The sequence below is a fragment of the Sus scrofa genome, chromosome 13 (genome assembly GCF_054392235.1).
Source record: "Sus scrofa isolate SSC_HxYL_T2T_F1_AM1 chromosome 13, Sscrofa_HxYL_maternal_Yorkshire_Landrace_v2.0, whole genome shotgun sequence".
Classification (NCBI taxonomy): Eukaryota; Metazoa; Chordata; class Mammalia; order Artiodactyla; family Suidae; genus Sus; species Sus scrofa.
The window spans coordinates 82,332,390-82,353,008 of NC_139395.1; the positions used below are offsets into that span (position 1 = coordinate 82,332,390).

The window sequence follows — 20,619 nt, forward strand, 5'->3', positions numbered from 1 at the left end:
AGCCTGGAGGTTTTCTTTTCATTTTGCTTATGGTTTTGTTTGCTCTGCAAAGGCTTTTAATTTTAATTAGGTCCCATTTATTTATTTTTGGTTTTTTTCCCATTGCTCTAGGAGACGCATCCAAAAAAATACGGCTATGATATATGTCATAGAGTGTTCTGCCTCTGTTTTCATCTAGGAATTTAATAGTATCTGGTCTTAGATTTAGGTCTTTAATCCATTTTGAGTTTACTTTTGTAAATGATATTAGAGAATGTTCTAATTTCATTCTTTTACATGTAGCTGTCCACTTTCCCCAGCAGCACTTTTTATTTAAAAGACTGCCTTTTCATATTCTTGCCTCTTTTGTTGTAGATTAATTGTGTATGGGTTTATTTCTGGGCTTTCTATGCTGTTCCATTAATCTGTATGTTTGTTTTTGTGCCAATACCATACTGATTTGATTATTGTAGTCTGAAAGCAGAGAGCATGATCTCTCCAACTTCATTCTTCTTTTTTTTAATTTTATGGCTGTACCTACAGCATATGGAAGTTCCTGGGTCAAGGATTGAATCTCAGCTTCAGCTGCTACCTACACGGCAGCTGTGGCAACACATGGATGGATACTTTAACCCACTGTGCCAAGCTGGGGATTAAACTTGCATCTCCACAGTGACCCCAGCCATTGCAGTCAAATTCTTTTTGTTTTTGTTTTTGTTTTTTTCTTTTTCTTTTTAAGGTCACATCTGTGGCATATGGAGGTTCCTGGGCAAGCAGTCAAATCAGAGTCACATCTGCAACCTACACTGCAGCTTGTAGCAACACTGGATCATTAACCCACTGAGTGAGATCAGGGATTAAACCCACATCCTCACAGACACTATTTCAGATTCTTAACTCACTGAGCCACAATGGGAACTCCATGCAGTCAGATTCTTAACCTATTGTACCACCGCATGAACTCCCAACTTCATTCTTCTTTCTCAAAATTGTTTTGACTGTTCAAGGTCTTTTGTATTTCTGTACAAATTAAAAAAATTTTGTTGTAGTTCTGTGAAAAATACCATTAGCAATTTGATAGGAATTGCATTGAGATGGTGGGATCAAGATGGTGGAGGAGTAAGATGTGGCACCCACCTTATCCCACAAACACATACAAAAAAAAATCATCTTTATGTAGACTGTTTCATGCAGAACTACTGAACACTGACAGAAGGTCTCAGACTTCCAGAAAGGGCAAGAAATCCTTCACATAACTGGGTATAACCAAAGAAAAAAAAAGAGGGAGAGAGAGGGCAGAAAAAAGTAATCAGGATGGAACCAGCATTCCTGAGGGGAGCTGTGAAAGAGGAAAGGAGTCTACACCTTGGGAGGCCACCTAAATAATGGGTAGATCCACTGGGACAGATGGAGAACCACAAAGCCTTGGAGAAAAGGATAACGGCCATTCAGAGGAGGGTAAAGCCATTCAGAGGCAGGCAAAGCAGAGAGAGAACAGCACAGACCATTGATACCAAAGCCTGAGACACTCATGCAGGGGCTAGATGCTGAACATGGGGCTACAGAAGTCAGTTTTAGGGTGGGGACTAGGGTCGGCTCTGTGGACACAACCTTAAGGGGTTGGGGAGCAGTGCACTGCAGCCAAGGGAGCATGGGTGGAGGTCTGGGCCTGCAGGAGAAACAAGGCATCATTGTTCCATAGGACAAGAGGGTGAGGGACAGAACTACCATAGGAACATCTTTCTCTCCACATGTGTAGGCTCTTGGGCAGCAGAGCACCTCTTGTGCAGGCTGTGGGGGCGGGTGCAAACTGCCACAGCCATCTCAGACTCCTGAGGTAGGCATGGCCTGCCACCACTAAAGGTCCCTTGAGCAGGCACCGCCTGTGGCCCCAGTCATCTCAGGGGTTGTCACCAAGGAGGGCCCTGCAACTGAGCACCACTTGTTGTCCATACATATACTGCCGTTGCCACTGCCAAGTGCTCAGGTGCTCCCTTTACCTCCCTGAGGGTCATTGTCATTGCCCAGTACCCTGCATCCAAGAGCAGCCTTCCATCCCCACCTCCCCATGGGTACTTGCCACCGTGAAAGGCCTGGAAACCAGGTGCCACCTACAAGTACTGCCCATTGCTCCCACATCCCTGAAAGCACACACAGGCCATTCAGCTGCACATCCCCTATCAACAGAATAATGGCCTGCACATACTGAGGTACAAGAGAAGAAGCATCCAGACCAAAAGCAGACCTCACATATAATAAAAATTAAGCCCTCACAAGCTACCCAGGGACACTTGCGCATATAATTAGCCCTCCAAGACTACAGTAGATGATTGTTTTCCCAAAACTCTCAGAATCAGAAAAATATAAGCAAAATGAGGAAGCACAGAAACCATTCCCAGTTAAAAGAACATGAGAATTATCCAGAAGGGACAAACAATGAAACAGATCTCTGCAGTCTAACAGACACCAAGTGCAAAAAGGAGGTAATGAAAATACTGAAGGAATTAAGAACAGACATAAATAGTAACACAGATTACTTTATTTATTTATTTATTTTTTTTATTTTCCCACTGTACAGCAAGGGGGTCAGGTTATCCTCAGATGTATACATTGCAGTTGCAGTTTTTTCCCCCACCCTTTCTTCTGTTACGACATGAGTATCTAAACATAGTTCTCAATGCTATTCAGCAGGATCTCCTTGTAAATCTATTCTAGGTTGTGTCTGATAAGCCCAAGCTCCCGATCCCTCCCACTCCCTCCCCCTCCCATCAGGCAACCACAAGTCTCATCTCCAAGTCCATGATTTTCTTTTCTGAGGAGATATTCATTTGTGCTGGATATTAGATTCCAGTTATAAGTGATATCATATGGTATTTGTCTTTGTCTTTCTGGCTCATTTCACTCAGTATGAGATTCTCTAGTTCCATCCATGTTGCTGCAAATGGCATTATATCATCCTTTTTTATGGCTGAGTAGTATTCCATTGTGTATATATACCACATCTTCCGAATCCAATCATCTGTCGATGGACATGTGGATTGTTTCCATGTCCTGGCTATTGTGAATAGTGCTGCAATGAACATGCGGGTGCATGTGTCTCTTTTGAGTAGAGCTTTGTCCGGATAGATGCCCAAGAGTGGGATTGCAGGGTCATATGGAAGTTCTATGTATAGATTTCTAAGGTATCTCCAAACTGTTCTCCATAGTGGCTGTACCAGTTTACATTCCCACCAGCAGTGCAGGAGGGTTCCCTTTTCTCCACAGCCCCTCCAGCACTTGTTATTTGAGGATTTATTAATGATGGCCATTCTGACTGGTGTGAGGTGGTATCTCATGGTAGTTTTGATTTGCATTTCTCTTATAATCAGGGATGTTGAGCATTTTTTCCTGTGTTTGTTGGCCATCTGTGTATCTTCTTTGGAGAAATGTCTATTCAGGTCTTTTGCCCATTTTTCCATTGATTGATTGGTTTTTTTGCTGTTGAGTTGTATAAGTTGCTTATATATTCTAGAGATTAAGCTCTTGTCAGTTGCATCATTTGAAACTGTTTTCTCCCATTCAGTAAGTTGTCTTTTTGTTTTCTTTTTGGTTTCCTTTGCTGTGCAAAAGCTTTTCAGTTTGATGAGGTCCCATGGGTTTATTTTTGCTCTAATTTCTATTGCTTTGGGAGACTGACCTGAGAAAATATTCATGATGTTGATGTCAGAGAGTGTTTTGCCTATGTTTTCTTCTAGGAGTTTGATGGTGTCCTGTCGTATAGTTAAGTCTTTCAGCCATTTGGAGTTTATTTTTGTGCATGGTGTGAGGGTGTGTTCTAGTTTCATTGCTTTGCATGCAGCTGTCCAGGTTTCCCAGCAATGCTTGCTGAATAGACTTTCCTTTTCCCATTTTATGTTCTTGCCTCCCTTGTCAAAGATTAATTGACCATAGGTGTCAGGGTTTATTTCCAGATTCTCTATTCTGTTCCATTGGTCTGTCTGTCTGTTTGATACCAGTACCACACTGTTTTGATGACTGTGGCTTTGTAGTATTTCTTGAAGTCTGGGAGAGTTATGCCTCCTGCTTGGTTTTTGTTTTTCAGGATTGCTTTGGCGATTCTGGGTCTTTTGTGGTTCCATATAAATGTTTGGATTGTTTGTTCTAGTTCTGTGAAAAATGTCATGGGTAATTTGATAGGGATTGCATTGAATCTGTAGATTGCTTTGGGTAGGATGGCCATTTTCACAATATTGATTTTCCCAATCCAGGAACATGGAATATCTTTCCATTTCTTTACATCTTCTTTGATTTCTTTGATTAAAGTTTTATAGTTCTCGGCATATAGGTCCTTTACCTCTTTGGTCAGGTGTATTCCGAGGTATTTGATTTTGTGAGGTACAATTTTAAAAGGTATCGTATTTTTGTATTCCTTTTCTAATGTTTCATTGCTGGTATACAGAAATGCAACTGACTTCTGAATGTTAATCTTATATCCTGCCACTTTGCTGAATTTATTAATCAGTTCAAGGAGTTTTGGGGTTGAGTCCTTAGGGTTTTCTAGGTATAGTATCATGTCATCTGCATACAGTGACAGTTTTATCTCTTCTCTTCCTCTTTGGATGCCTTTTATTTCTTTTGTTTGTCTAATTGCTGTGGCTAGGACTTCCAAAACTATGTTGAAGAGCAGTGGTGAGAGTGGGCATCCCTGTCTTGTTCCAGATTTGAGTGAGAAGGCTTTCAGTTTTTCCCCATTGAGTATTATATTTGCTGTGGGTTTATCATAAATGGCTTTGATTATATTCAGGAATGTTCCCTCTATACCCACTTTGGCGAGGGTCTTGATCATGAATGGATGTTGAACTTTGTCAAATGCTTTTTCTGCGTCTATTGAGATGATCATATGATTTTTGACCTTTTTTTTGTTAATGTGGTGTATGATGCTGATTGATTTGCGTATGTTGAACCATCCTTGTGAACCTGGGATGAACCCAACCTGGTCATGGTGTATAATTTTTTTGGTATGTTGTTGGATTCGGTTGGCTAAGATTTTGTTGAGAATTTTTGCATCTATATTCATCAATGATATTGGGCGATAGTTTTCTTTTTTGGTGGTATCTCTGTCAGGTTTTGGAATGAGGGTGATGGTGGCCTCATAGAATGTCTTTGGGAGTATTCCTTCTTCAACCTTTTGAAAGAGTTTAAGGAGGATGGGCACCAATTCCTCTTTATAAGTTTGATAGAATTCACCTGTGAAGCCATCTGGTCCTGGGCTTTTATTTGTAGGGAGTGATTTTATGACCTCTTCAATTTCATTTCTAGTGATCGGTCTGTTCAGTTGGTCTGTTTCTGCTTGATTCAATTTTGGCAGGCTGTAAGATTCTAGAAAATTGTCCATTTCTTCCAGATTGTCAAACTTGTTGCCATACAGTTGTTCATAGTATTCTCTTATGGTTTTTTTTGTATTTCTGCTGTATCCATTGTGATTTCTCCTTTTTCATTTATAATTTTGGTTATTTGGGTTCTTCCTCTCGTCTTTTTAGTGAGTCTGGCCAGGGGTTTGTCAATTTTGTTCACCTTTTCAAAGAACCAGCTCTTGGTTTTATTAATTTTCTCTATTGTTTTTTGAGTCTCTATTTTATTGATTTCTTCTTTGATCTTTATAATTTCCTTCCTTCTGCTGACTTTAGGACTTTTTTGTTCTTCTTTTTCTAATTCGTTTAGGTGGAGGGTTAAGTTGTCAATTTGGGATCTTTCTTCTTTTTTGAGAAAGGCCTGGATTGCTATAAATTTCCCTCTGAGCACTGCTTTCGCAGCATCCCATAGATTTTGAGAGGTTGTGTCTTCATTATCATTTGTTTCAAGGTAGTTTTTAATTTCCTTCTTGATTTCCTCATTGACCCATTGGTTTTTTAGTAGCATGTTGTTGAGTTTCCATGTGGTAGGTTTTTTCTCTCTGCTTTTCCCATGGTTGATTTCTAATTTCATGGCATTGTGGTCAGAGAAGATACTTGAGATAATTTCTACGCTCCTAAATTTATTGAGATTCGCTTTGTGTCCCAATATGTGGTCGATTCTTGAGAATGTTCCATGAGCATTTGAGAAGAATGTGTATTCTGATTTTTTTGGATGTAGTGTCCTGAAGATATCAATGAAGTCTAACTTTTCTATTGTTTCCTTTAGGATCTCTGTTGCTTTATTGGTTTTCTGTCTAGAGGATCTGTCCATTGATGTGAGGGGGGTATTTAGGTCTCCTACTATGATTGTATTCTCATCAATATCTCCCTTTATGTCTGTTAATATTTGTTGTATGTATCTGGGTGCTCCTATATTTGGGGCATATATGTTGATGATAGTAACATCCTCTCCTGGGATGGATCCCTTAATCATTAAATAGTGTCCTTCTTTGTCTTTCTTTATGTCTTTTGTTTTAAAGTCTGTTTTGTCTGATATGAGCATTGCGAGTCTTGCTTTTCTGTCATGTCTATTGGTGTGAAATATTTTTCCCCAGCCTTTCACTTTCAATCTATATGTATCTTTTGTCCTAAGGTGAGTTTCTTGTAGGCAGCATATTGAAGGTTTTTGCCTTTTTATCCACTCAGCCACTCTGTGTCTTTTGATTGGGGCATTCAGTCCATTGACATTTAAGGTGATAATTGATAGATGATTATTTATTGCCATTTGAACCTTGTGTTCCAGTTGATTCTATGGTTCTCCATTCTTCCTTTCTTTTTTTTTTTTTTTTGTTTTTTGGTTGGATGGTCTCCTGTTGTTATCTGCTTGAGTGTATTTTTTTTTCATTTTTTGCATTTTTCCATCCCCTTATCTTTTTCTACTCCTTCTGGAATTCCTATTATGCGTAGATTGGCCCGCTTTATATTATCCCATAGGTCTCTTATATTGCTTTCCAGTTTTTTGATTCGGTTTTCTGTCTGTTGACCAGATTGAGTGATTTCCATTATTCTATCTTCCATATCACTGATTCGTTCTTCTGCATTGTTCATTCTGGTTTTTACTGCCCCTAGTTCAGTTTGCATCTCTGCAAATGAATGTTCTAGCTTTTCTTGGCTCCTCCTTATATTTTCTAGTTCCTTTCTGAGGGTATCTGCATTACTGTTCATATCTTCTCTTAATTCCTTCAGTATTTTCACTATTTCTCTTTTGAACTCCAGGTCTGTCTGACTGCAGAGATCTGTTTCATTGTTGACACACAGATTACTTTAAAAAGGAACTCAAAATTATAAGAAGGAGCCAAGAAAGATTAGAAAACTCATTTGCATACACAAAAGCTGAGTTAAAGTATTGAGATCAGAATGAATAATGCAGAGGAACAAATAAATGATTTGGAAGGTAGAATAATGGGAATTACCCAATCAGGACGGCAGGCAGAAAACCAAATGAAAAAAAAAAAAATGAAAGCAGTGTAAGAGGAGTTCTCGTTGTGGCTCATTGGGTTAAGAACCTGACATGGTGTCAGTGACAATGCAGATTTGATCCCTGGCTTTCCTCAGTGGGTTGAGGATATGACTTTGCTGCAAGCTGCAGTGTAGGCTGCACATAAAACTCAGAAGTGGTATTGGCATGGCTTTCATATAGGCTGGCAGCTGTAGCTCCAGTTTTGCCCCTAGCCTGGGAATTTCCATATGGTGCAGGTGTAGCCATTAAAAAAAAAAAAAAAAAAGACGCAGTATGAGAGAACTATGGAATACTATAAAGCAGGCCAATCCTGCACATGATAGGGATTCCAGAAGGAGAAGAAAAAGAAAAAGGGATTGAAAATATATTTGAAGAATTATGCCTGAAAACTTTCTAAATCTAAGGAAGGAAACAGATATTCAGATATAGGAAGCATGGAGGACCCCAAAAAAGATGAACCCAAACAGACCTACACCAAGATATACTGTAATAAAAATGGCAAAATAAAGATTAGAAGAGGATTCTAAAGGCAGCACAAGAAAAACAAAGAGTTTACTATAGGGGAACCTCCATAAGGCTATCAGCTGATTTTCTCTGAAGAAACAACTACAGGCCAGCAGAGAGTGGTAAGATATGTTCAGAGTTCTAAAAGGGAAGAAATTGCAGCCTAAAATACTATCTACCCAGCAGGATTATCATTTAAAATAGAAGGAGAAATAAAGAATTTCTCTGACAAACAAGAACTAAAAGAATATAACATAACTAAACCCATTTTAAAAGAAATACCGAAAGGTCTCCTCTAAATAGGAAATAAGTAAAAAAATACAGGATGGAGGAAATCACAGTTGGAAAGTAATCACTTAAATAAGTCAGTATACAGATTAAAAAAAGAAAAAAATTAAAAAAAAAACTATTTATGAAAACAATGATAAACAAAAGGAGAAACATGAAGATGTAAAAAAGAACATCAAAAGCGTAAAATGTGGTGAAGAAGAGTAAGAAAAATCTAGACTCTTGTTTAGAATGTGTTTGAGCTAGAATGTGTTTGAGCCTATGTGATTATCAGTCTAAAACAAGCAGATATATGTGATATAACATACGTGAAGAACAGGGCAACCACAAATCAAAAGCAAACAATACGTTCACAAAAACCAAAAAAAGAAGATGACAAAAGCATAAAAGGAAATTATCCAACTGAAAAAAAGAAAAAGGAACAAAGGAGAAACATAGACTCAGTTGGAAAACAAGGAGAAATTCTTTATTTCTCCTTCTATTTTAAATGATAATCCTGCTGGGTAGATAGTTTTTATTTTATTAATAAATACATATTAATAGTTACCATATATATCAGTGGATTGAATGCTCCAATCAAAAGATATAAAGTTTAAGACTGGATAAAAAAACAAGAGCCTACAATTTACTGTCTAAAAGAGGCTCCCCTTAGGGCAAAGGACATATATAAATTGAAAGTGAGGGGATGTCAAATTACCCATTACATTTTTCACAGAACTAGAACATGTAATCAAAAAATTCACATGGAACCATAGAAGATACAGAATTGCCCAAGCAGTCTTGAGGGGAAAAAAAAAAAACAAAGGGGGAGGCATAACTTTCCTAGACTTGAGACAATAGTACAAAGCTGCAGTAATCAAGACAATGTGGTACTGGTATAAAAGGAGACATATGGATCAGTGGAACAGAATAGAGAGCCCAGACACCTCTGGTCAATTGATCTTTGACAAAAGAAGCAAGAATATAACATGGGGGAAAAACAGTATCTTCAGCAAATGGTGCTGAGAAAACTGAACAGCTGCATGTAAATCAATGAAACTAGAACACACCCTCACACCTTGCACAAGAAAAACTCAAAATGACTTAAAGACTGAAACATAAGACATGACATAAAACTCCTAGAAGAGAGCATAGGCAAAACATTTTCTGACATAAACCATACAGTGTTTTCTTAAGTCAGCCTTCCAAGGCAATAGAAATAAAAACAAAATTAAACAGATGGGATCTAATCAAACTTAGAAACCTCTGCATAACAAAGGAAACCTTAAAAACAAACAAACAGAATGAGAAGACAATGTACGGAATGGGAGTAAATAGTTACAAATGATACAACCAACAAGGGCCTAAGCTCCAAAATATATAAACAACTCATAGAACTCAACAGCAAAAAAACCAACAACACAATTGAAAAATAGGCAGAAGATCTGATAGATATTTCTCCAAAGAAGACATATAGATGGCCAATAGGCACATGAAGAAATGCCCAACATCACTAAATATTAGAGTAATGCAAATCAAAACTACAATGAGGTACCACATCACAGTGGTCAGGATGGCCATCATTAACAAATAACAAATGCTGGAGAGGGTGTGGAGAAAATGGAACTCTCCTACACTATTGGTGAGAATGTAAATTGGTGCAAGCACTACAGACAACAGCATGGAGTTTCCTCAGAAAACTAAATAAAGAGAAAAAGAATGGATATATATGTGTGTGTGTGTGTGTGTGTGACTAGGTCACTATGCTGTACAGTAGAAATTGACAACACTAAACCAACTGTAATGGAAAAAATAAAAATCATTTACAAAAAAGAAAATTCATCAATAATTACTGAATTGTATACCTATCATGGGTGAGTTTTATGTTATTTTAATTATGCCTCAAAGTTGTTAAATTTTTAAAAGAAAACTAAAGAAAGAGCCATCACATGGGAGTTCCTATTATGGTGCAATGGTTATGAACCCAACTAGTATCCATGAGGATGCAGGTTTAATCCTTGGCCTCACTCAGTGGGTTAAGTATCTGGCATTGCCATGAGCTCTAGTGTAGGTTGCAGACATAGCTCAGATCCTACATTGCTTTGGCTCTGGCTGTGGCTGGCAGCTGCAGCTCCTATTCAACCCCTAGCCTGGGAACTTCCATTTGCTGCAGGTGCAGCCCAAAAAAGCAAAAACAAACAAAAACCCTACCATATGATCCAACAATCTTACTCCTGGGCAAATATCCAGACAACACTATAACTCAAAAAGATACATGATAGGAACCCCTATGTTCATATCAGCACTATTCGCAATAGCCAGTACATGGAAACAACCTAAATGTCCATCAACAGCTGAATGGATTAGGAAGATGTGGTACATATATACAGTGGAATACTACTCAGCCAAAAAAAAAAGAACCAAATAATGCCATTTGCAGCAACGTGGATGCCACTAGAGATTCTCATATTCAGTGAAGTAAGTCAGAAAGAGAAAGACAAATACTATATGATATCCCTCATATGCGGAATTTAAAATATGGCACAAATGAACCTGTCCACAAAGAAACAGATTCAGACATAAAGATCAGACTTGTAGTTGCCTGATGGGGGTGTTGGGGGGAGTAGGGAAGGAGTGGGATGGACTAAGGAGTTGGGGATTAGTAGTTGCAAATTATTGCATTTAGAATGCATAAGCAATGAGGTCCTACTGTTTGGTACAGGAAACTATATCAATTCTCTGGATAGATGGAAGATAATATAAGATGGAGAGTTTGTGTGTGTATGAGACTGGGTCACTTTGCTGTACTGCAAAAATTGACAGAACATTGTAAATCAACTATACTATAATTAAAAAATGGAAAAAAAAATTTAAAAACTACATTTAAAAAAAAGAATTGCATTGAATCTGTAGATTGCCTTGGACCATATGGTCATTTTAACAATATTAATTCTTTTTAATGCAGGAATGTTATATCTTTCCATCTGTTTCTGTCATTTCCAGTTTCCTTCAACAGTGTCATATAGTTTTCAGACTATAGGTCTTTTGCCTCCTTAAGGAGGTTTATTCCTAGGTATTTTGCTTTTGGTTCAGTGATGGATAATATTGTTTCCTTGATTTCTGATATTTTATTTTTAGTGTACAGAATACAGCAGATTTCTATATGTTAATTTTGTATCAGCAGTGTTACCAAATTCATTGTTGAACTGTAGTAGCTTTCTAGTAGCAACTGTAGAGTTTCTTATGTATAGCATCATGTCATATGCAAACAGTGACAGTTTTACTTCTTTTTTTTCCAATACAGATTCTTTAATTTCTTTTTCTTCTCTAATTGCTGTGGTTAAGACTTCCAAAACTGTGTTCAATAAAAGTAGCAAGGTTGGACATCCTTGTCCTGTTCCTGATCTTCCAAGAAATTCTTTCAGCTTTTCATCATTGAGAATGATGTGAGCTATGGGTTTGCCATATATGGCCTTTACTGTATTGATGTGTGTTCCCTCTATGCCCACTTTCTGAAGAGTTTTTACCATAAATTAATGTTGAATTTTATCAAAACCTTTTTTTACATCTATTGAGATGATCATATGGTCTTTAGTCTTCAATTTGTTAATGTGGTATATCACACTGATTGATTTGTGGGTATCAAAGAATCCTTGCATTGCTGGGATAAATCTCTCTTGATCACGATATAGAATCCTTTTAATATATTGTTGGAGTCTGCTTGCTATATTTTGTTAAGGATTTTTGCATCTGTGTTTATCAGTGATATTGACCTGTAATTTTCTATTTTTGTGGTATCTTCGTTTGGTTTTAGTATGAAGGTGATGTTGGCCTTATAGAAAGAGTTCAGGAGTGTTCCTTCCTGTGCAGTTTTTTGGAACAGTTTCAGAAGGATAGATGTTAACTCTTCTCTAAATACTTGGTAGAATTCACCTGTGAAGCCATCTGGTCCTGAACTTTTGCTTTTTGGGAGTTTTAGAATTATTGATTCAAGTTCAGTACTGGTAATTTGTTTGCATTTTCTATTTCTTCCTGGTTCATTCGTGGGGCGTTATACCGTTCTAAGAATTTGTACATTTCTTCTAGGTTGTCCATTTTATTGGTGTATAGTTGCTTGAAGTGGTCTCTTAGGAGTTTTGTATTCCTGTGGTATCAATTGTAACTTCTTTTTCACTTCTGATTTTATGTATTTGGGCCTTCTTTTTTTTCTTGTTGAGTCTGGCTAGAGGTTGAGTTTATCTATCTTTTCGGAGGACCAGCTTTTAGTTTCATTGATTTTTTTCTATTGTTTTTTAGTCTCTATTTCATTTATTTCTGCTCTGGTCTTTATGATTTCTTTCCTTCTGCTATCTTTGTGCTTTGATTTTCTTTCTCTAGTTGCTTTAGGCATAAGGTTAGGTTGTTTGTTAACTTGAGATTTTTCTTGTTTCATTATGTAAGCTGGTATTGCTATAAACTTCCCTCTTAGAACTGTTTTGCTGCATCCCATAGGTTTTGGATCATCATGTTTTCATTTTCATTTCTCTCTAGGTATTTTTTTATTTCCTTTTTGATTGCTTCAGTGATCCAATGGTTGTTTGCTAGCATATTGTTTAACCTTCACATGTTTGTGTTTTTTGCAGTTTCTTTTTCTTGTTGTTGATTTCTAGTCTTATATTGTTGTGGTTGGAAATAATGCTTGGTATGATTTTAGTTTTCTTAAATTTACCACGGCTTGATTTGTGGCCAGGAAATGGCCCATATGCACTTGAAAAGTGTATATTCTGCTGCTTTCAGATGGAATTATGGGTGGAATGTTCTATACATATCAATTATATTCATCTGGTCTAATGTGTCATGTAAGGCCTATGTTTCCTTATTGATTTTTGTTCTGGGAGATCTATCCACTGATGCCATTGGGGTTTTAATGTCCCACATTATTAATGTGTTACTTTCATTTTCTCCTTTTATGTTTGTTAATATTTGCCTTATATATTGAGGTGTTCATACGTTAAATATATTTATATTTTTAGTTCTCTGAGAAATCTCCATACTGTTTTTCACAGTGGTTGCACCAATTTACATTCCCACCAACAGTGTAATAGGGTTCCCTTTTCTCCACACCCTCTCCAGCACTTATTGTCTGTAGACTATTTTGATGATGGCCTTTCGTACCTCATAGCAGTTTTGATTTGCATTTCTCTAATAATGAGTGATGTTGAACCTCTTTTCATGTGTTTTTTGGCCATCGTATGTTTCTTTGGAGAATTGTCTGTTTAGATCTTCTGCCCATTTTTTTGATGGGGTTGTTTGTTTTCTTGGTGTTGAGCTATAGGAGGTGTTTATAAATTTTGGAGATTAATCCCTTGTCAGTTGCTTCATTTGCAAATGTTTTCTCCCATTCTGTGGGTTGTCTTTTCATTTTGTTTAGGGTTTCCTTTTCTGTGCAGAAACTTTGAAGTTTAATGAAGTCCCATTTGTTTATTTTTGTTTTCATTGTCATTACTCTAGGAAGTGGATCTGAGAAGATGTTGCTGTCATTTATGTCAGAGAGTGTTTGGCCTATGTTTTTCTCTAAGAGTTTTATAGTATCTGCTCTTATAGTTAGGTCTTTAATCCATTTTGAGTTTATTTTTGCGTATGGTGTTAGAAGTGTTCTCATTTCATTCTTTTACATGTGGCTGTCCAGTATTCCCTGTACCACTTATAGAAGGGGCTGTCTTTTCTCCATTGTATATTCCTGCTTCCTTTGTCATAGATGAGTTGACTGTAGGTGCATGGGTTTAATTCTGGGCTTTCTATCCTGTTCCACTGGTCTCTATTTCTGTCTTTGTGCCAGTACCCTACAGTTTTGATGACTATAGATGTATAGTATAGTCTGAAGTCAGGCAGCCTGAATCCTCCAGCTCCATTTTTCTTTCTCAGGATGATTTTGGCTATTCTGCGTCTTTTTTGCTTCCAAACAAACTTTAAAATATTTTGTTCTAGTTCTGTAAAAAAAAGTCCTTGGTAATTTGATAGGGATTTCACTGAGTCTGTAGATTGCCTTTGGTAGTATAGTTATTTTCCAATCCAAGAGTGACAAGGGCTTAATATCTGAAATATAGAAACAGCTTATACAACTCAACAGCAAAAAAGCCAACAACCCAATGGAAAAATGGGCAAAAGGCCTGAATAGACATTTCTCCAATGAAGATATACAGATGGCCAACAAGCACATGGAAAAATACTCAACATGCCTGATTATTAGAGAAATGCAAATCAAAACTACTATGAGGTACCACCTCACACCAGTCAGAATGACCATCATTAATAAGTCCACAAATAACAAATGCTGGAGGGGGTGTGGAGAAAAGAGAACCCTCCTGCACTCTTGGTGGGAATATAAGCTGGTACAACCACTATGGAAAACAGTATGGAGGTACCTTAGAAATCTATACATAGAACTACCATATGACCCAGAAATCCCACTCTTGGGCATATACCTGGACAAAACTTTCCTTAAAAAAGACACATGCACCTGCATGTTCATTGCTTCACTATTCGCAATAGCCAAGACATGACGCAACGTCCATTGACAGATGGTTGAATTAGGAAGATGTGGCTTATATACACAATGGAATACTACTCAGCTATAAAAAGAACAAAATAATGCCATTTGCAGCACCATGGGTGGAACTAGAGACTCTCATACTAAGTGAAGTAAGTCAGAAAGAGAAGGATAAATACCATATCTTATCACTCATATCTGGAATCTAATATACAGCACAAATGAACCTTCCCACAGAAAAGAAAATCATGTAAACAGATTTGTGGTTGCCAAGGGGGAGGGGGATGGAGTGGGATGGATTGAGAATTTGGGGTTAATAAATGCAAACTATGCCTTTGGAATGGATAAGCAATGAGATCCTGCTGTATAGCACTGGAAACTATATCTAGTCACTTATAAGGGAATGTGATAATGTGAGAAAAAGAATGTATACATTTATGTGTAACTGGGTTACCTTGCTGTATAGTAGAAAATTGACAGAACACTATAAACCAGCTATAATGGAAAAAATATAAATCACTATTTAAAAAAAAAAATCTGACTTAAAAAGCTCAGTGGCTACAGAGGCATAGGTTCAATCCCTGGCCCATTGCAGTGGGTTAAAGGATCTGGCATTGCTGCAGCTGTGGCTCAAGTTCAGTCCCTGGCCCTGGTAACTTCTGTGTGCCGCCAGAAGTTCTACAAAAAAAGAGAAGTGGTATTTCTAAAATCATGCCTTAAGAAGAGATTCTAACATCTTTGTCCAAGGGTATTTGCTCAGATATGTCATGAATAAGGATAATGTAGGCTTATGAAACAGTTTAGTAAGGAAATTGTGTCCATCAGGAAAAAATCCGTATCTTTCTAGTAAAAGAATCATTATTATTTCTCTACTTAGCAAACTCTCCTTGTACTTTAGAATACTATCAACTTTCCAAAATATAATGTGTATAAGACCACATATTATATAATTTACTTGAGGTGTTATATATTTTATGTTTTATAACAGGTTGTCTGTGCTCAAATTCATTGTGATACTATCCTTTTTTGATAATTTAAAACACATTTTTCCCCTTTAAGAAGGTTCAGCTGTTTGTAGAGGGGAAAAAACTCCTCCTACCTTTTATAAACTGCTTATACTCGTAACACAGATTAACTTCCCAGCACATAAAGGGAATACTGGGAAAGCTCTTGCATGATTAAATATGCCCCTAGAGGATTATGTTTTTCCACATATTTTTCAAGCCAGAGCTATTAATAATGTTTCAGCATTAAACTTTCTGTACATCCTGATTATGGGGGAGGTCTTTACTCATTCTGCCCATGCTGTTAGTTTTTCCACTGTCCAGATTTGTAGCATTACAACATTATCTGTGGAAACATATAATCTGAAATCTGAAAGTTTAATTAGGTTCCAACGAAGTGTCATCTCTGGATTTTTTTTTTCAAAGTTGTCCATTTTTCATCTCCTTGTCTTTTTTTTTAATTTACCAGAAACCTGGCACAAAGTAGCCATTTAATGAGTCTAATAAGTGATCGCTAAACACATAGTAGTTAGCATTTTGAAAAAGATGGCTCAACTTATCTGTGCATTTTTCCTGAGATAACATTCTGGTTTGTAAAGAATCTTGTAATTACTGAGAGATTCAGTTATTAAGTGTCTTTTTATCCAGGCATTGTGCGGTCAAATTAATTTACTATGGCTAATCAGTCAAAGACTGTACTTTGGTCTTGCCGTGGGGGGTAATGATGTGCCCCACCCCCAGCCCCCACCTCTCCAGGATTGCCTGCCTCTCTGTCCCTCCAGCCTATAGGTCTTTCCTCACCAGCCTCAGGTCCCTTCATTGCTACTCATTAGCCCCTCAAATTCTTTGACCCTGTTCTGCCAGTCCCCAGGCTTAGATAGGTCCTTAACCACCTTTATCCCCACATTTTTCTTTTCTGTCCTGAACAGGGGCTTTAGGTGGCTCAGCACCTCTCCTATGCTGCTAAGCAGCTTCCTTTCTCACCTTCCCCGGCCAGCTGTCCCAGATCATTACCAGCACCACCCCCCTCTCCCCACCCCATCTAGCTCTGGGGCCCACCCCACCCCCTTATCTGGCAGCTGATGACCTTGCTGCCTACAGTTCAGACCTTAGAACTCCTCAGCCCCAGTTCTCACTCTCCTGACTTAACCCTCCAGCCGCATTGCTTGTCCCTGCCTACACTTCCTGTGCTAGGGCAGAGCCACCGCTCCTCTCATGCTCTACCTTCCTCATTAGGGCTTTAGAGTTCTTCCTTTTCTGGAACCTTTCTCTGGCACTGAAGAAAAACATAAAAAATAGATTGAGATTTTAATATTAATTGAATAAGGAAAATGTGTGCATGGTTTTAAAAATTAAGGTAGTATATAGGAAGTTCCCCAGTGGCTCATATGGGTTAAGAATATGGCATCGTTACTGCTGTGGCTTGGGTCACTACTGTGGTGCGAGTTCAGTCCCTGGTCCCAGAATTTCATGCTGCGGGCATGGCCAAAACAAAAGGATTTAAGTAGCATAAAAGGACATACAGAGGCAACTACTTGATTTCAGCCGTGTGTGTGTGTGTGTGTGTGTGTGTGTGTGTGTGTGTGTGTGTGTGCGCGCGCGCGCGCGCGCGCATGTATGTTCTTCCAGGGGTATTATATCCACAACCAGGCCTAAATATATGTACATCTCCCTTTCCTCCTCTCTCCTTTTCCAGCTCTATTTCAAAAACATTGATACTAGGCATATGTTCTGGACATTGCTTTTTAATATATCTCTGTCTTGAAAATCAATGTATACCAGTGCTATAGAACTGCCTTGTTCTTTTAGTGGAGCCAGATTATGTTGTTGCTTATAAATATACCACAATTTAGTTAATCTGTCCCCTTTAAAAGTATAGTTATTCCTAATCTTTTGCTGCTCCAAACAGTGTTGCAATGAGGATTTTTCTCTATCAGTCTTGGTGCCCATACATGCAGGATATAAGCAGGAATGGTGTGGGCCTGCTGCTAAAGAGTCAACTTCTCATCCTCAGGTTTTCTTTAAAATGTTCACTTCGGGGAGTTCCCGTCATGGCACAGTGGTTAACGAATCCGACTAGGAACCATGAGGTTGCGGGTTCGGTCCCTGCCCTTGCTCAGTGGGTTAACGATCTGGCGTTGCTGTGAGCTATGGTGTAGGTTGCAGATGCGGCTCGGATCCCGCGTTGCTGTGGCTCTGGCGTAGGCCGGTGGCTCCAGCTCCGATTCGACCCCTAGCCTGGGAACTTCCATATGCCGCGGGAGCGGCCCAAAGAAATAGCAAAAAGACAAAAGATAAAAATAAATAAATAAATAAAATAAAATGCTCACTTCGTAAACTAAAAGATAATTGAGATTTTTTTTAAGGGTGGGGGGTGGATCACCATTCTGTAACCCTCAACAAGTCTTTGGGAAAAAGTCTTTGAAAATTCTTTGAAGTGGAATTGTTGAAATGAAAGGTTTATACATCTTCATTTCTAATGAGGAAAACTTAAAAAACAATTTTTTTTCCTAGAGTTTCCAGATGGCTCAGCAGTTTAAGGATCCAGCATTGTCACTGCTGTGGCTCAGGTTGCTACTGCGGCTTGGGTTTGATCTTTGGCCTGGGAACTTCTGCATGCTGCAGGCATGGCCAAAGAGGATTTTTTTTTTCTTCTATATCTTGTGTTATTGCTTCTCCAACCTTTCTGTTCATGTGTTGATTTCTTGGATTTATTTTCAATGTCTGCTACCTTTTTGAAACATTCATCTCTTTATTCTGAGTTTTGAGAGAATTTCTGAGGCACTCTCCTTCACTGCTTACTGCAATTGACAGTTCCTGTAGTCACTGGATTGTTAAACATGATAATCTTTTTTTTTTTTTTTTTTTTTTTTTTTTTTGTCTTTTTGCCTTTTCTAGGGCCACTCCCGTGGCATTTGGAGATTCCCAGGCTAGGGGTTGAATCGGAGCTGTAGCTGCCAGCCTACGCCAGAGCCACAGTGACTCGGGATCCAAGCCACGTCTGTGACCTACACCACAGCTCACAGCAACACCGGATCCTTAACCCACTGAGCAAGGCCGGGGATCAAACCCACAACCTCATGGTTCCTAATAGGATTCGTTAACCACTGCACCACGACGGGAACTCCATGATAATCATTTTTTTTGTTTGCTTCTAAGTACTCATATGTTCTTATTTTGTTCTCCTCAAAAGACTACCAGTCTCTTATCTTTTTATTTTTATTGAAGGACAGCATGTATATGAAAAAGCGCTTGATAGTTTTTTGCAAAGTACTCCTTTGTTCCCAGAAGCCAGCTAAAGGAACAAATATTTCCAGCACCGCCCAGCCTCCTGTGTGGCCCTTCCAATTACAGTCCTTCCAGGGATAACCACTCTCCTGACTTCTTGATTTAGGTTTTAGTGTTTGTTTTTTAATTATATAATTGTAATCCTGTAGTGCAGTAGAATAGTACTGCTTCTCCCTTCTTTTGTTTTTCATTGTTTATGGAGTTCCCTTGTGATGTAGTGGGTTAAGGATCTAGTGTTGTCACTGCTGTGGTACAGGTACGATCCCTGGCCTGGGAACTTATGTGTGTTGTGGGTGTGCCCCCCTCCCCCAAAAAATATTGTTTGTGAAAACTGTCTATATTGTTGCATGTGGTTGTCATTTGTTTCATATCTGTGTATCATTCTATTGCATGAGTAAACCACAGTTTGTTAATGGATGCTGCTATAGATAGACTCTTGAGTAGTTCCTAGTTTTGGACTATTATGAATAGTGCTGCTATGGACATTTTTATTCAGGTCTTCTCATGCACATATGTATACAATTTTTGTTGTGTGTTTATATGTAGGAATAAAATTTCTTGATCACAAGGCCTACAAATGTTAAACCTCTAAACTGGTTATCTCACTTTGCATTCATATGAAAATGCTGGTTATTCCACATCCTTGGCAGTACTTGGTATTTTCTGTCTCTTTAATTTTAGCCATTCCAGTAGGTATAAAGTAGTAGTTCATTGTGGTTTTAGTGTTTTCTTTTATCATTCCCCTGATCAATTGTAATGTTGAGCAGCCTTTCATATGTTTACTGGCTATTTGAGCAACTTTTTTTGTGAAATTCACTTTTACATTAAAAATTTTTATGGTAGGTCACATTTCCCACCCTTTTGTTTTTATCTTTCACTTTGTCCTCAAATTTTTTTCTTGGCTCTTCTTTTGTTTATTATTTTTTTCCTAAAAAGTTAACTTTTAGGGGAGTTCCCGGCGTAGCTCAGTGGTTAATGAATCTGACTAGGAACCGAAGGTTGCGGGTTCGATCCCTGGCCTTGGGTTAAGAATCCGGTGTTGCTGTGGCTCTGGCGTAGGCTGGAAGCTGCGGCTCTGATTTGACCCCTAGCCTGGGAATCTCCATGTGCTGCAGGAGTGGCCCTAGAAAAGGTAAAAAGACCAAAAAAAAAAAAAAAAAAAAAAAAAAAGTTAACTTTTAAATCAGTAGCTCAACTCATCTAGAATTTTTAGTGAATTTCCATGTAACTTTTCTTTTGAGAAACATTGTCAGCTGAATTGGAAGATGATACCATTGTTCTTTCTAAGAAAAAAAAAAAAGATAAATACTAATCCCTCCAGTTTTGTGCCTACCAGATTGATTTTTTTCCCCACATTTAATTTTTAATTCTAGTTTTAGTTCCATTTTTGAGAGGTGATTATTAGAAGTGAAAATCTTTTAATATGCATTTTAAAACCTACAGCCCCTCATTTTAAAAAATGTAAATGTCTTACAGGTTCTTGATCAATATGAACGGGAAGGATTTAATTTCCTAGCAAAGGTGTTTAATTCTTCACATTCCTTCTTGGAGGACTTGACTGGTCTTACCTTGCTGCATCAAGAGACCCAGGCTGCTGAGGTAAGATGGGAACAGACTTTTTGTTCAGAAGACTGATGTGTTTGAAACTTATTTGAT

General features: G+C 38.1%; 1 protein-coding gene across 46 annotated transcripts in view; it reads left to right on the plus strand.

Moving 5' to 3' along the window:
- Positions 1-20,619, plus strand: part of ATG7 (autophagy related 7) — a 279,358-nt gene that overhangs the window by 142,841 nt on the left and 115,898 nt on the right. For all 46 annotated transcript variants that reach the window (XR_014822342.1, XR_014822339.1, XR_014822340.1 and 43 more), the window contains 1 exon segment: positions 20,440-20,562. Coding sequence is in view for 39 of the 46 variants with exons in the window: in XM_084986716.1 (XP_084842842.1) it covers positions 20,440-20,562 (123 nt within the window). In the remaining 7 variants the exon portion in view is untranslated.